We start from the raw sequence: 13,249 nt of genomic DNA on the forward strand, positions 1-13,249 counted from the left end.
ACACTACCTAGATTATGTATGTACTTATCTCAATCTAAGGGAATGTCTTAAAGCATGCTCTTATATCTAGCTGCTGTTGCTTCTTGAAAGTCATCACATCGAAACCCTCAAGAGCTACCCCATATCAATCCGAGTCGTGTGATGACTTCTCCACTTTGTTCCCCGTAGAATCCACGCAAGGTCCAATTCGCTCGTCCAAGTTTCGGAGCTTGTTCAGCCAGCACAGAGACGACTTCCATTTGGTCTTCTACTGAGTGGTCGCCCAGGCAACGAATAGTCACAACGTCGAGTGGCCAGATGGGTAATCCGCCGTTGGCCTCGCCACAGACGAGTTCCACCGTATCAAGGAACGGGTTCGGCTTACTGATTGTCTTAGAAACACTCAGTTTGGCCGCAACGATGGGGGCTTTGACTTCGCAGCTCCATGGTTCCAGTTTCTCATCGTACGCGCCATGGGTCGCGTTCTTGCCATCGGTGTAGTCTACCTTCAGACCACTCAAACTGCCCGATGATCTGCAGAAAGATATCTTGTTGATTTTGGATGCTGCAGAGATCGTGTCCAATGAGGAAAAGGTGGTAACCGTTGAAGATGCAATTCCTGTGCTCACGCAGTCGCCCAAGTAGAAGCTCTCGGTTGGTTTCGTCTCCGACATGACCTTTTTGGTCTTTTCTTGGAGAGACGGGCCCATTTTGAGCAGGTTATTGGTTGGTGCTCTTGGAACAGCGTTTGTCTGCTCAGGAGAGATATCCTTACCCCAGATGACCCCGAGGTCCTCAAAACCATCAGCAAAGGTGAAGCCGAAGAAGCCACGGAACGACCATTGACTGTGATCAGCCATGGCGAAGCTGTGTTTCTTCCCACCAGATTTGACGCCGGCGGTCATGATATTACATTTCGAAGTTGCAACGGTAAGGCCAGTCACTGAGAGCTTGTGCGCTGGGGTTCTGGCGACGTAGACTTCGAGCTCGGTGATGACTTCATCGAATTGGAGTTGCAACACATGCTGAGGATTGCCATCTCTCTTCCCGTTGGATTTCTCGATCTTTTGTCCATATTTGATGCAGATACCTTGAAGCGCTTGATCGTTGCACCATAGCTGCAATTCTGTAGGGCGCATTCCGGGCGTAAGGTGCTCGAGATCGTTAAAGAAGGCAGCCCCAGTAGATATGATGTCATGGTCCCTTGAAACGTTTTGCATACGATAGTCTCCCGCTTGGTACGCATATTGAGACAAGGATGATTGAACCCGAGGATGGAGTTGAGAGACATCGCCAGCAGCATTAGCAGAGAGATCCTCGTTCTGAGCTTTCTCGGGTGTAATCAAGGCAGATTCAAGCTTTTTCTTGATCATTTCAATCTCATCGTTCTTCTTCTCCAGTTCTTCTTGATTCTTTTTGAGTTCCGCCGTTGTACTTTTCCACTTTTCCATGGTTGGTGGGCTCTCTGGGTCGGCTGTTGGAAGGAGTAATCGGAAGATATTCGGACTGAGAAATTGAGATACTCGTTCCGGATCGCAAGCTACTTTGGGATCCTTTGTAACCGCATCCACTTCCCTCACGATCTTGATCATCTCGAAACGGCAATCGGTAGCTGCTATTTCCAGGCCGTAGACATCTGGGAAGTAGAGCTCAAGCTTGTTTGCAGGGACTTTCTTCCCTACTGGCTGCACAGTCTTTTCTGTATTCGACACTATCGACAGCGCTGTCGAGCTCTGCTCGTTCTTGGCGTCTGACTCTTTTGGCTTCTCCGTTCCGAGATAACGCGCAGTGAATCGCTTGAGGCCATCAGATTCCTTTTGCATATAAAGCACAATATTGTTCTTGTTCAGACGATCCAGCATAGTCTGAATATCCTTCCACATCATCTTGTAGGATGTGTATGCATCGTACAGCGACGCAGTGTACACACCAGCGTTTTCGTAATCGAGCGGAGACCCTTTTCGAGTCTGCTCATGATAACTGCGCAAAGAGGTGTATTTGGTGAGAATGGCACTAGACGAGAGTCAATGGGAAAATACTAAGCTAATAGAACCAGAACTTGCCTGACACGCTGCGGGCCTGAATGAAGAGGTTAGCAGGCTCCAGCTTCGATATGACTTCTCACTTACACGCAGCAACTGCATCCGGAAAGATCATGGCTACCTTCTTCAAGCTCTCCAGATCCCAGTTCGTGATTTTATCGTCTCTGATATCGCCTCCACCAGACCATTTGACGCTGGTCGTGACGATCAGAATGAGGAACCCAGTGAGTAAGGGGTATGGCTTACCTGATTGTTGTTTTTGCGTTCTTGAATGTTTTATCATCAGTCTTTCCGCCTTCGACTTTGCCTGCAACATCAATGCCACTGATCTTCGCCTCGAGCTCAAGCCCGCCGTTGAGATTCCACTTTTTGATCGTATCTGCCGTGGTGACGGAGATTACTGCATCAAACTCTCCACCCTCGATGAACCCTGAGATGAAGCAATCGCCGTATATCTCAGTGAATTGCCCAGGGTCAATGTGGTCAATCGGGCAAAACTCGGTGACATTGTCAGCGACTAAGCGCTGGTTGGTGACCCTGACATGTATGAAGTAGTTTACGTCAGCCTTTTTCATCTCGGTCGAGTCAACGAAGCTTGCATGACCAGAGAGCTTGCCCAGGCTGGCCATCTTGATCGTGAGTGCACCTAGCTTTGAGTTAGAGGCGGAATGACTTTTGGAAACATTGTCTTACCGCTGACATCCAGCTTGTCAAGAACTTCTGAACTATCGTTCACAAACTCTGCAGTCCAACTCACAACCTGGCTGACCTCTTTCTGGCCATCAGCGAAACTTCTTGACATGGAGCCGCTTGATCCTTCAAGGACGGCCTGAGGCGAATTGCTTTCACCGCCCACAGTCAGCTGTCTGGGTCGCCCGACAGCATCGGTCTTTTCAGTCAGCACTTTCGCGCGTAAATCTCCGTCAGTAGCAGGTATATTCCCCGGCTTGCGGACGACGTCATTGACGCAAAGAGTCTGTGTATAAGAGTTGAAGCCCATGCCTAAGCGCATAGCGCTGTTGTATGGTGCGAGCATCAGAGCCATGGTGAAGAAGCTAGTGTGTAACAATGCAGCAAATCTTTTTGCAAAGCCAGAATATTTGAGGACTTCTTCATACAGCCATGGACTCGACAGCTGTTCATAACTCCGAATTTCAACAGACTTGAGTGACACCGTGCTTTCCAGGAATAGCTTCCATGCAAGATGGCTGATCTTGAGCAGGTGTCTGTAACCGAGACGCCATGGCCTGGTGGCTTTCGATAGGCGGTTCGTATCGGTCTCTCCGTCGTGATCAAATTGTCATAGACGGTTGATAGCGCATGGTGAAGAGAGACGATCGTCAGCCTGGAATTTCTTCTATCATTTCTAGCGCTGCACGGTACAAACGTCAGCTTTAAGAAATTAGCCATCGATCCCAATGGAGTTGAACGTGGCTTTTCAAGGGGTCTGTTTCGAGCTGATGGCCTTTGAAGGGTTAGCTCAACATGTCCGCCTCAGGTGTACTAACCGGGTTCGGCCGTTCAACCCCGCATCTCGGCCCAGCCCGCGAAGTCTGGATTCCAGTGGTCCTGGTTGGATACGCCACTTGGAGTGCAGGGCGGCAAGACTTCAGCTTGCTACGTTTCCCTATCGCGCGCCTTTGGGATGGCCAAGTACATCTCGTGAACCCGGCATCCTGTGGCACACGGTCATGTCGCCATCTATTGTACAGCTATCTTTTGGATTCGACTCTATTACAACAACATCGCTGGAAAATGGACATTGTCGATATCTTCCCTGAAAATCCAGTTGAGCCTTCGATCAAGTACGCCGGCGGGTTCCAGACTGCGTTCACAGTACCTTGGGCCAAGGGAAGAGTTGCACCATGTGCAGGTCTTAACACACAGCGCAATGCACAGGACACCCTTTTCGTGCCACTTTCGGCTTTTCGAGATGCACACGCTGCTCCACTACATTACCGCGAATGTCAAATTACTTCAATTGAAGACCAATCGAACTCGGATATTGCGGATCAATCGGAGCTGGGCACGTTTGCTCTCAGCGCCTCTGTGGGAGGTAGCTTTCTCGGTGCTTCCGGTAGAGGAAGTTACGAGAAGAATGTGCGCGATAATGCGAATGTTCGTAAAACTAGCCTCTATGATGCACCGTTAATCACCGCAATAGAAATCTAATATCAGCATTCGAGCTGAGCACACGTGCGGCCAGATTGTTCTGTCACGGGCACCTGAGCTAGATCCAGGCGCGGTCAGACTATTACAGTTCTCCGTCGATCCTATAAACGAGTTTCGTCGAGAGTATGGTGACTTTTACGTGGCAGGGTATCGGGTCGGAGCTGTAAACAGTACCACTATCTACGGAGAATTAGCAGATAAGTCTTTCTTTGAGGCAAAACGAGCAGAACTCGAGATCAAAGCTTTGTTTCTGAAGAAGCACAAGAGCATCAATGAGGAGAGTTACAGTGCTAGTAATGAGGGAGGCCTGGGTATTTCAGCATTTGATTCGCTTACAGCCTCGTATCTCAAATTCACTGCCCGAACTTATAAAGAAAGTCTACTGGCAGGCGAAATCGTCGTCAAAAACAAGCAACTGGCGATGGAGATCGCCAGGAGGGCATCAAAAGTTCTCGAGACAGATTTCTTGCTAGGCAGAGAAGGCACGGTATCTCAAAACATGATTGATCGGCTTTGTGATCAGGGCTTAATCACTGAGCTGCTACTCGTTCCATTCGCATCGCTTCGAGAGTACCAGACCCTGTTGGCACGTCGAAACATGTTGAACAGACTTCTATAGACGTAGCTAGTTGGCGCCAGCAAATGGATTCAGATGTTGCAGAGGACCCAGCTATCGACGAGCGTAGACGATAGTGCATCAGCGGCACCTAGGTTCAAGCTATGACGCCGCTTTGACCATACAATGTGCTGCAGGTGCACGCGCTAGCTTATGCGTTCTCTCGGATAAACACACATGGATGCTGTAGTTTAAGGCTGGCTGAGAGTGGCTGAGCCACTTGCTGAATTGAGATAACCAGAAGCCAGCTCCGGCCAGCCGCACAAGGGCCATTTTGATACCCAATCGGCCTCGAAATTTGACATGCATCTAGTGAGGGCGGCGATCAGCGTGTGATCACATCCACGCAGAAGTCAATAGCACATCCCCGCAGTGATATGCAAGCCATGGCGGCAAGTCCGAATGCATCCTGTATTGGTTGCAATCCTATCCCGGACGCTGGGCATAACCTATAGCATCGGTTACCCGGAGGCATAATAAGCTAAAATGCTCTTTATAAGAGAAGACTGATCACTTTCAGCGTCACCTCGCACCTGTAATCACGTATCACTCTATTCTACAATGGCTACCCTCACTGTCCCCTACAACACTGCCATGCAGCTTGGCTCTGGCTTCAATTCCTATACACAAACGCTATGCATTGATCATGCTGTCGTTCGTGACAGCGAGTTGGCCATAGAAGTCAAGCCCAACATCGATTCCGAGAAGCACGTCGCACAATCGGTCATATACAAGACAAGCGTGATCGATAAAACGACTGATGTTACCGACAATCTCAATGTATGTGTTGTATCTGCTTCCTATTCGGTAACTTGATTTAATTAACGAGACTGTAGGTCAGCGGGGCTTTCAGCATCAAATATGACCAGCTCAAAGTGGAGGGTAACGCCAAATTCGTCGACACTGACAAGATCAAAAACAGCGATGTCAGCATTATGATATCTGTCAAGGTGGTAAATCAGAGCATATATGATCATCAGTTGCTCAAGTTCCAGCCGGTGTCTGGTATCAAGGACTTGACAGCGCAACGTTTGATTGAGGTGTACGGAGACTCTTTCATATCGGGTTGGCAGGAGGGAGGCGAGTTCTTGGCCATCATCAGTATCAAAGCTAAGAATAGAGAAGATGCCCAGACAATTGTTGGCGAGTAAGACTATTCATTTCCTGTCGTGTCGCAAAAACTTACTCCTTATAGCGCTCGAATGGCCTTCACCCGGAACAAGGACCTTCCTGAAAATGCAGACAAAAAGGACATAAAGGTCGATCTGGACCTTAGAATTGACAAACTGAAGAAGAACATCACTGCCGAAAATGAAGTATCGGTCTCTGTAACCTGGACTGGCGGTGGTCAGCGTCTCAAACCAGGCGAGTGAACCTTTCCACGCTCTGTAGTAAGACACTAACACGCAGAAATCTGCAGCCGAAAAAGATTGGGATTTCGATACAATGAAAGATGTCGCCTTGAGATTTCCAGATTTGTGCGCGAAAACGCCTATGCGTACTCACGCCCTTATCACAAAGTATACGGCGCTTCGCAGTTTCTACACAGCCCAGACATTTGATTTGCCGTTGTACGACAAAACAGGAGCGTACACTGGCATCCTCCAAGAGGCCTATCTCGATTACAAGGCCATCCTTGGATCAATCCAGATACTTGCGTTTGACTTTGCCGAGGGCACAAAGGCTCTCGTCGCCAATCCCCGTAGTGCCAAAGCTAGTAGGTATCATGCCTCCGCAGCAAGTGCAAGGCTGACTTCATTAGTCACGTCAGCGAATCAGACGGAGAAAGAGAGCACCAGTCAGGAAGTTCCTCCGGCTACAGAAGTCGCATCTGAAGACGGTAGCATCGTTGACTTGAATGCCACCGTTGCCACTCAAGGAAAACCCGGGAATGTGCCCAAAGTTATCACAGTGCCTCCACCAACCATTGGAGAGCCTTTTTTGCCGACCATTGAGGGACTCGAGGAGGCACGTCTCAAGTGCCGCTTCATGATGAGCCGCATCATACAGGAGGTGAGCAACTGGCTTTCATTTGCATTTTTTTCTGACTAACGACGAAAGATCGACAACATCACTATCAAGCCGGAGATTGCGGTGGATGAGTCAAGGTTACTGCCGTATCTCAGCCCATTCTTGTTCAAGATGCTGCTACCCATCGGCGTACCACTACCAGCTCAGGCCAATCAGGCTGACCAGGCTGTTGTTGCGTCAAATGCTAACCCTGATAAGTTGGCCAACAAGTACATGGGTGCAGTAGCATAGGCTATACATCTTTGCCATGGTTTGGTGGCTACGTAGAACAACCCGTACTTGTTTGTACAAAATGTGATTTACTAGATCGTGGAATGAAAGATTGTATTGGATGTGATAGCCTGCATCGAACGTCATTGACAGAAGAATTTAAAGTTCCGGAGCCGAGCTGATCTGATCTATGGTCAAAATCTTGGTAGTTATCTCGTTGTAAACGAACAGAGAGCCCCCATAACCATTTCGAATATGCCCGTCTTGAGTAAGTTGTTGCCTCTATCCCCATATTCGTGAGCTTTGTGAAACCTAGGGATTCCCGGACACCATATATATGCGTAGCCACAATTAATGCAGGCACCATTCGCCATTCGAATGGATGGAAGTCTTTTGACTGCGCCAACAGCGAGGCTCCACAAACTCTGATTACCTCAAGCGACAATGCTACCCGATAGGCTTAGATACATACACTCAGCTAGCCCAGTGTCTCCATAGGATGTGCGCTAATAGTGTATCGACAGCGGAGTCGCCGAACGCCACTACTTGGCCTCGGTAAAAGCTGGATATGGTTCGTACATACACCGCTAGCTGTAGGCTAGTGATGCATTTCAGGTTGTATGGGCACACTTATCGACCTTTCTAGACATACCAGGCGACATTTTCTGGGCTGGCTCTGGCCCATACCTGATGATTCGTGTTGCTCCTTCACGACAACAGCTGAGTGACCCATCTGATGCAAATAAGGCCGGTTCTAGAACCCTGGTCAGCCCCGAAGACTGCAGACGTGACTAGAGCCTCGAAATTTGATCTGTTACCTAACTAGAGCTATATAAACCTTGTTGGTGCACACAACGAGGTCATATTCCTTCCTATAGTCGATCAAACCACCCAACGCTACTGATACAGGCTTCAGAGATTCTCTTACCATCTTTTTACCCATCATCTCATCTCAATCCAGACAGATATCATGTCGAACTCAAACAAAGTCAATGGGTACTTTTCCGAGTATCAGCAGTCGACCACGACTGGGATCGATTGGTCCAGCTATACGCAAGCCTACGCTCCAATCGACGAGTATATGTCCAAATATAGGCAAGGCTACATCGGCTATGCTGCTGCTGCTGCCTACGTCCAAGATGCCTGTCGTTCAGCTCTGAGCTCCAGCGGAATCCTCGCAAGCGTCTCATCGCGGGCCAAGGATGCCGAAAGGCTCAAGACTAAGTTGCTGAACATGCACAATGAAAAGAGATTTGACAAGGCCAACGATATTGAGGATAGGATCGTCGATATCATTGGCGTCAGGGTTTTATTGTACTTTCCGAGCCAAGTGGAGGAGGTGATCGCAAAGTTCGAATCACTTTTCCCAGACGCAATTTTGGACAGAAAGGAGCTCAACGATACAAAGAGCACCGAGGGCAATTCTATGACAGCCCCGGTCATTCTGGAAAAGCTCGGCAAAGACGACACGATGAAGAAGCTCGGTTCAGGTCCAGTGGCGGTGACTGACACGGACAATGGTTACATCCATCAAAACCGATACGGGGGTTACCGTGCGGTGCACATTCGATTCACGATGCCGACATTGGATTTGGGCGCCGAGATGAGATCCATGTTTACCGGGCGTTTGAAGGTCGAGGTCCAGATTCAGACTTTGCTCATGCATTCATGGTCCGAGGTCAGCCACGATCTCATCTACAAAGAGCTGAGCGGAAAACCCTCGGTCCAGGAGTACCAGCTGCTGGATTGTCTCAACGGAGTCGGAAAGCTTGGTGAAAATGTTATCCTGCAACTCCGAAGCACCATGGATATTCGCCTCAAGAAAGGCTCGAGTGGCTTCAAATCATCATTCATACTCGCACAGTACATCCGCGAAAACGTGCAAGGAGGGTTTGGCACACCAGTAATGGGAGACGTGGATGACTTGTTGGACTTCTTGAACCTTGCGCAGCAAAATGACCCCAAAAGGTTGTTGGCCGCGATCGAAAAGGCGAAGGAACGGATCGTACAAATTTCCCCCCCAACTGGTATCAGCCAAATTCCCTTAGTTGACATCATCTTGAATCAAATGGTCGAGAAGATCACCTTCACCCCAGAAACACCCTTCCTGCTCAAAGCTCAGAATGATCAACTCAGCAAAGCCACATTAAACAACAAGAACGAGATTCTCGCCACCATTTTCGATCTCACGTGCCGGCCAATCCTGCAATCCGTCCCAGAAAAGATTCTCGCCACCAATTTGCAGTTTCCATTGGCTTTCCGGAAACTACAAGAGCTTAAATTGTACAATGACAACAAGCCTGCTATGCCGAGGACAGCCTTTCCGGTGCATCGAAAAGAGCTAGGAGTATCAGATGTCAAGACAGCGTTAGGCGATCTGGTAAAATACTTTCAGAAGCGTATGGATAATGCGATAGTGCTGCAGTATCTACGCCATGCGCAAATCAGGGCGTGGAAGCAGTTTGAAGGCAGAGACTTTTCAAAGGACTTTGTCTAAGTGGTAGCTGAGAAATCCCTACACCTGTCTCGGCCCGTGGTATGTGGGGGCAGATGACGTCAAGCTGACACATGGATGGAGTCGAATAATTGCACGCTATCTGTTCGCACTACAAGCTTTGGTCTGGAAGAATAGTGTGAGAGCAGGGCGAAGGGAGTGGAAAAGGACGCATGCGTAGTTTATGAATCTATGATTGATCTCCAGCTATGAAATATCAACGAAGTGCACTTTCGATCTTTTGCGCAGATAAAATGTCGGGACGATCCTTCAAACCTTAAGATGTAGTGTTGTCGCGTTGTCTCGTTGTAATCGTTACTGCAATCTGTGCCTGCCAAAATCTGCCCGATCTGGACTGGCCAGGAGACAACTTTTCAACGTTACCTTTGAACAACCCAATCAACACCACGGGTAACAAAAAGCTGGACGAGATGCAAACGTTTTTTAAGCATCAGGTATGGATGTATTCTTTACAAGTGTCAGTCATTCTTATCTACCTCCTACTGATCGATGGCAGCAACCACTCTTATTGAGTTTCCTTACCGCCAGTCGCATTATGGATCCTTACGCCCAGATCGTCCAGACAAAACGCAAAGTCCAATTTGCTATCCTCCATTACAGCGATCTCGAAAGCGGTGAGGTTTCTGATGGTATACCCGTACCTTTCGAAATCAACATGGGTAGCGGCGTGGTGACCAACGTCATGAAAGACCAGATCTAAATGTGTTATCTCGGTCTTGCCGTCAAGGATTTGCCAGAACTTATATCTGATAAGCACGGAGTCTGAGGATCGTTTCTGACGTGGCTTAATGGAGAGGGATAAGAGATCGAACATGGGCGACGACGTTTTGTCGTTGAGCTGCGCTGGTCCGATCTTGATCTGGGGGGTTTGGCCTTCAGGGTGTGAAAAGCTGATCAAGGTGTTTGTGTGTGATGTTGCACAATCTCTGTCCTCATCATCGAGAAGACTACTGTCGGTCACATTGACGACTGTCAGTCCCTCGAAGAGAAGACCATCGTAAAGTTCAATAGCCGCTTGTCCGTCAGTCGTTGAGATGTCATCAAACTGGGTAGCACATTAGCGTGCTCTTATTGCATCCAAACATTCTACGAACATTCAACACGGTAGATCGGTCGTCCTTCGTTGAGAGTGGAGTCTGCCAGTTCAGGCGTTGGGCCGCGATATGATCTGCGTTGACCAGCAGATACGAGCTTGGACTGGTGTTATGACCGCAGGCAAACCATACGCGAGTCGAGATAAGCAACACCGCAGATAGTGTTTTGTACATAGTGATATTGCCGTGCGAGAAGATGGCTTCTGATGATCTTGGACGGTATTGTTGTTTGTTCAAAGCTGCGACGACGTCGGTAAAACGGGGCGATAGCAGTTCACGGATCATCTGTAATCTGTATTGATGCAGCGCAGCCTAAAAGCCGGCCGAAATGACGACTCCTTCACTCATGCAGCCCTATAAACGTCGACGCAACATACACGACTATTGAACAATGTTTGCCGAATCGTGTCGCCGATCGCTCTTCAGTGAGAGTTGAAGACGGCTTACGTCTCTTCTTGTCAGTATTCCTGATGTTCATGCCTCAGACATCGAGTATGCGACCTGAGGCAGTCGCCACGTAACTCATGTCATGTCAGGTCTCTAATCGGTAAAGTTGCGGGGTGCCGATTCGCTGTGATGCATGTGGAATAGCGCAGTGAATCCTGCAAAAATGGCCGAGGAATCTCGATGGATTGAGTTTACTATGTCGGACAGTGATAGAACGACTGAACAAAAGTTAATAATATAATACATGTTATCTTGGGAGTCTTCAAGCAGTCGTGATGTTTTTGGTGGGGAAGAGGACGCAATCATACTTCCATATGATTCTCTCCACATCATCCACCTTTTGTATGCACTTTCGGCCACCGAAATATGTGGGTTCTTCTGACCGGTAAGGTGGCGAATCAGAAGCGGGGTTACTCTCATAAGGCCTCCTGCTGATTGGCATAGCCTATCTCAACCCCAGCTGCCTTGTTGCCTTCTTTATGATTCGCGAATCATGTCTGTTCTTTTCAGCCATACAAATCTATTCTACCAATAGTATGCGTCTGAACACTCGTTTTTCTACCAATGGCATGCGTTTGAACACATATGAGTTATACGTTTCAAACATCATGTCGTTGGTCATTGCAATTCTTCTACTAAGCGTGGCTTCCATCGAAGCCTCGCCAATTCTACCTGTTCACAATGAACAATTAGGATACGATCATGTACCTACGGACTCGAATCAACAGCAACTTGGGTGGTCGCGACAAGACATCTTCACACTGGTCAGCGTCTGCGTAGCCATAGTTGGAATCTTTATTGGTGCCTTAGGCGCATCGCCCACACTACGCGTGTGGCTATGCAAGCCTTCCAGATGTAAGGCAACCCCGTCTTGCGCACCATTTCGAGATTTGAGCAATATTCACCCCCAAACCTAGATTGCGCATTCGCTGTACGGCGCAGGAAGTCAAGAAGAGAAGACAATATTAGACGGCAATTGCAAGAAGAATACGACGAGTACCTTAGCTTTCGCGAATTTCGCGCGATGAGGAGCAGCTGGCGATAGCAGCTGAATGTCATGCCTGTAGACCAAGGCGCACATTGATGTTACCGGCTTGAACTCACACAAGGGTATTCGTGTTTGGCAGAAATATGGGTGAAGCGCTATCTCCGTAGTAAGAAAGGTGAATGGAATAGTTGTCGGAAACTCTGTAGATAGAACAATTTACCTCTCTATATCTGAGAGCATCTGTAGCGCATTTTTCCGAAGTGATTTCGTGTCTCAGAGGTGACATATAAGAACCAGAATGCTGAGGTAGAGATGCGAATTGGACCCAGTGGACGAAGAAGACAAGAACACCTAGCACTCGCACGCTCGATGAGTGTCCGCTCCAGGATAAGATCGACGCCTATGATGGTCCCTACTGTACGAGGAGCGGTAAGAGTTCGATGGAAAGTGAGACTATGATCTGGATAGCCCGGATTGACCAGGCTATGGCATTCCGCAGGATAGCACTGAGTATCCTTCGTGCGAAACCCAGCCTGATGCTATACGAACATGGTAGAGCACGCTAAATGGTGCCGACCCTTGCATCATTTCCGACCTCGTCGTTGGTGGTAGACATCAACCTGTACACGTCCTATGCGTGAGGCTTTCCAATGGTAGAAGACACTCCTTGTGACCGTGATTCGGCATAACCCCGCAAGATAGCATTGGGCATGCTCCGTTTCGGACTCAGCCTGATGCTATAGCATCATGGTAGAGCACGCTAAATGGTCCCGACCCTTGCATTTCCGACCTCGTCGTTGGTGGTATACATCCACTTGCACTCACGCTAAAATGAGGTTCTGCTGATGCTCAGTATTCAAAGGCGTCCATGCTTGCTGCGCATTCAACGAACGACACATTCAGCCCATATCTACCCAGTCGTGTTCTGACTGCATAGAACACTCCCCTCGTCTTGTCATTTAGGAAGGTGGACACTGCTAAGGTACTTGCATCTACCTAGGTAGACATTGCTTTTCGACATGTTTCTCCAGCTTCTGCTCGTTGCCTTGACATACCGCATTGGTGATGCATACGCTCACCCAATCCAAGTTGTTTCGCCGCGGGGGTATGTCAGACGCTCGACCGACCAATCACAAAGCCTGTCTGTGGAAGCTA

The 13,249-nt window shown here is 48.6% G+C and overlaps 6 protein-coding genes across 6 annotated transcripts; 4 read left to right on the top strand and 2 right to left on the bottom strand.

Annotated features, from left to right (window-relative positions):
- Nucleotides 1-107: 107 nt before the first annotated feature.
- On the bottom strand, nucleotides 108-3,066 carry AA0111_g10106 (hypothetical protein; the record flags this gene model as incomplete). Its single annotated transcript, XM_028643819.1, has 4 exons — nucleotides 108-1,992; nucleotides 2,105-2,215; nucleotides 2,268-2,667; nucleotides 2,715-3,066. 4 exons carry the CDS (start codon nucleotides 3,064-3,066, stop codon nucleotides 108-110), a joined length of 2,748 nt encoding a protein of 915 aa, XP_028502304.1.
- A 440-nt stretch (nucleotides 3,067-3,506) lies between these two features.
- Nucleotides 3,507-4,812, top strand: AA0111_g10107 (hypothetical protein; the record flags this gene model as incomplete). The annotated part of the gene is made up of 2 exons (XM_028643820.1): nucleotides 3,507-4,139; nucleotides 4,186-4,812. 2 exons carry the CDS (start codon nucleotides 3,507-3,509, stop codon nucleotides 4,810-4,812), a joined length of 1,260 nt encoding a protein of 419 aa, XP_028502303.1.
- A 558-nt stretch (nucleotides 4,813-5,370) lies between these two features.
- AA0111_g10108 (hypothetical protein) lies at nucleotides 5,371-6,182 on the top strand (the record flags this gene model as incomplete). The annotated part of the gene is made up of 3 exons (XM_028643821.1): nucleotides 5,371-5,589; nucleotides 5,646-5,956; nucleotides 6,005-6,182. The coding sequence occupies 3 exons, from the start codon at nucleotides 5,371-5,373 to the stop codon at nucleotides 6,180-6,182; spliced, it is 708 nt and encodes a 235-aa protein (XP_028502299.1).
- Nucleotides 6,183-6,303: 121 nt separating this feature from the next.
- On the top strand, nucleotides 6,304-7,071 carry AA0111_g10109 (hypothetical protein; the record flags this gene model as incomplete). Its single annotated transcript, XM_028643822.1, has 3 exons — nucleotides 6,304-6,526; nucleotides 6,572-6,822; nucleotides 6,871-7,071. 3 exons carry the CDS (start codon nucleotides 6,304-6,306, stop codon nucleotides 7,069-7,071), a joined length of 675 nt encoding a protein of 224 aa, XP_028502298.1.
- A 949-nt stretch (nucleotides 7,072-8,020) lies between these two features.
- Nucleotides 8,021-9,547, top strand: AA0111_g10110 (hypothetical protein; the record flags this gene model as incomplete). The annotated part of the gene is made up of 1 exon (XM_028643824.1): nucleotides 8,021-9,547. The coding sequence occupies one exon, from the start codon at nucleotides 8,021-8,023 to the stop codon at nucleotides 9,545-9,547; it is 1,527 nt and encodes a 508-aa protein (XP_028502253.1).
- A 523-nt stretch (nucleotides 9,548-10,070) lies between these two features.
- On the bottom strand, nucleotides 10,071-10,833 carry AA0111_g10111 (hypothetical protein; the record flags this gene model as incomplete). The annotated part of the gene is made up of 2 exons (XM_028643825.1): nucleotides 10,071-10,610; nucleotides 10,660-10,833. The coding sequence occupies 2 exons, from the start codon at nucleotides 10,831-10,833 to the stop codon at nucleotides 10,071-10,073; spliced, it is 714 nt and encodes a 237-aa protein (XP_028502248.1).
- Nucleotides 10,834-13,249: the final 2,416 nt, after the last annotated feature.

Source organism: Alternaria arborescens (assembly GCF_004154835.1).
Source record: "Alternaria arborescens strain FERA 675 chromosome Unknown contig_32, whole genome shotgun sequence".
In the NCBI taxonomy this organism is placed as follows: Eukaryota; Fungi; Ascomycota; class Dothideomycetes; order Pleosporales; family Pleosporaceae; genus Alternaria; species Alternaria arborescens.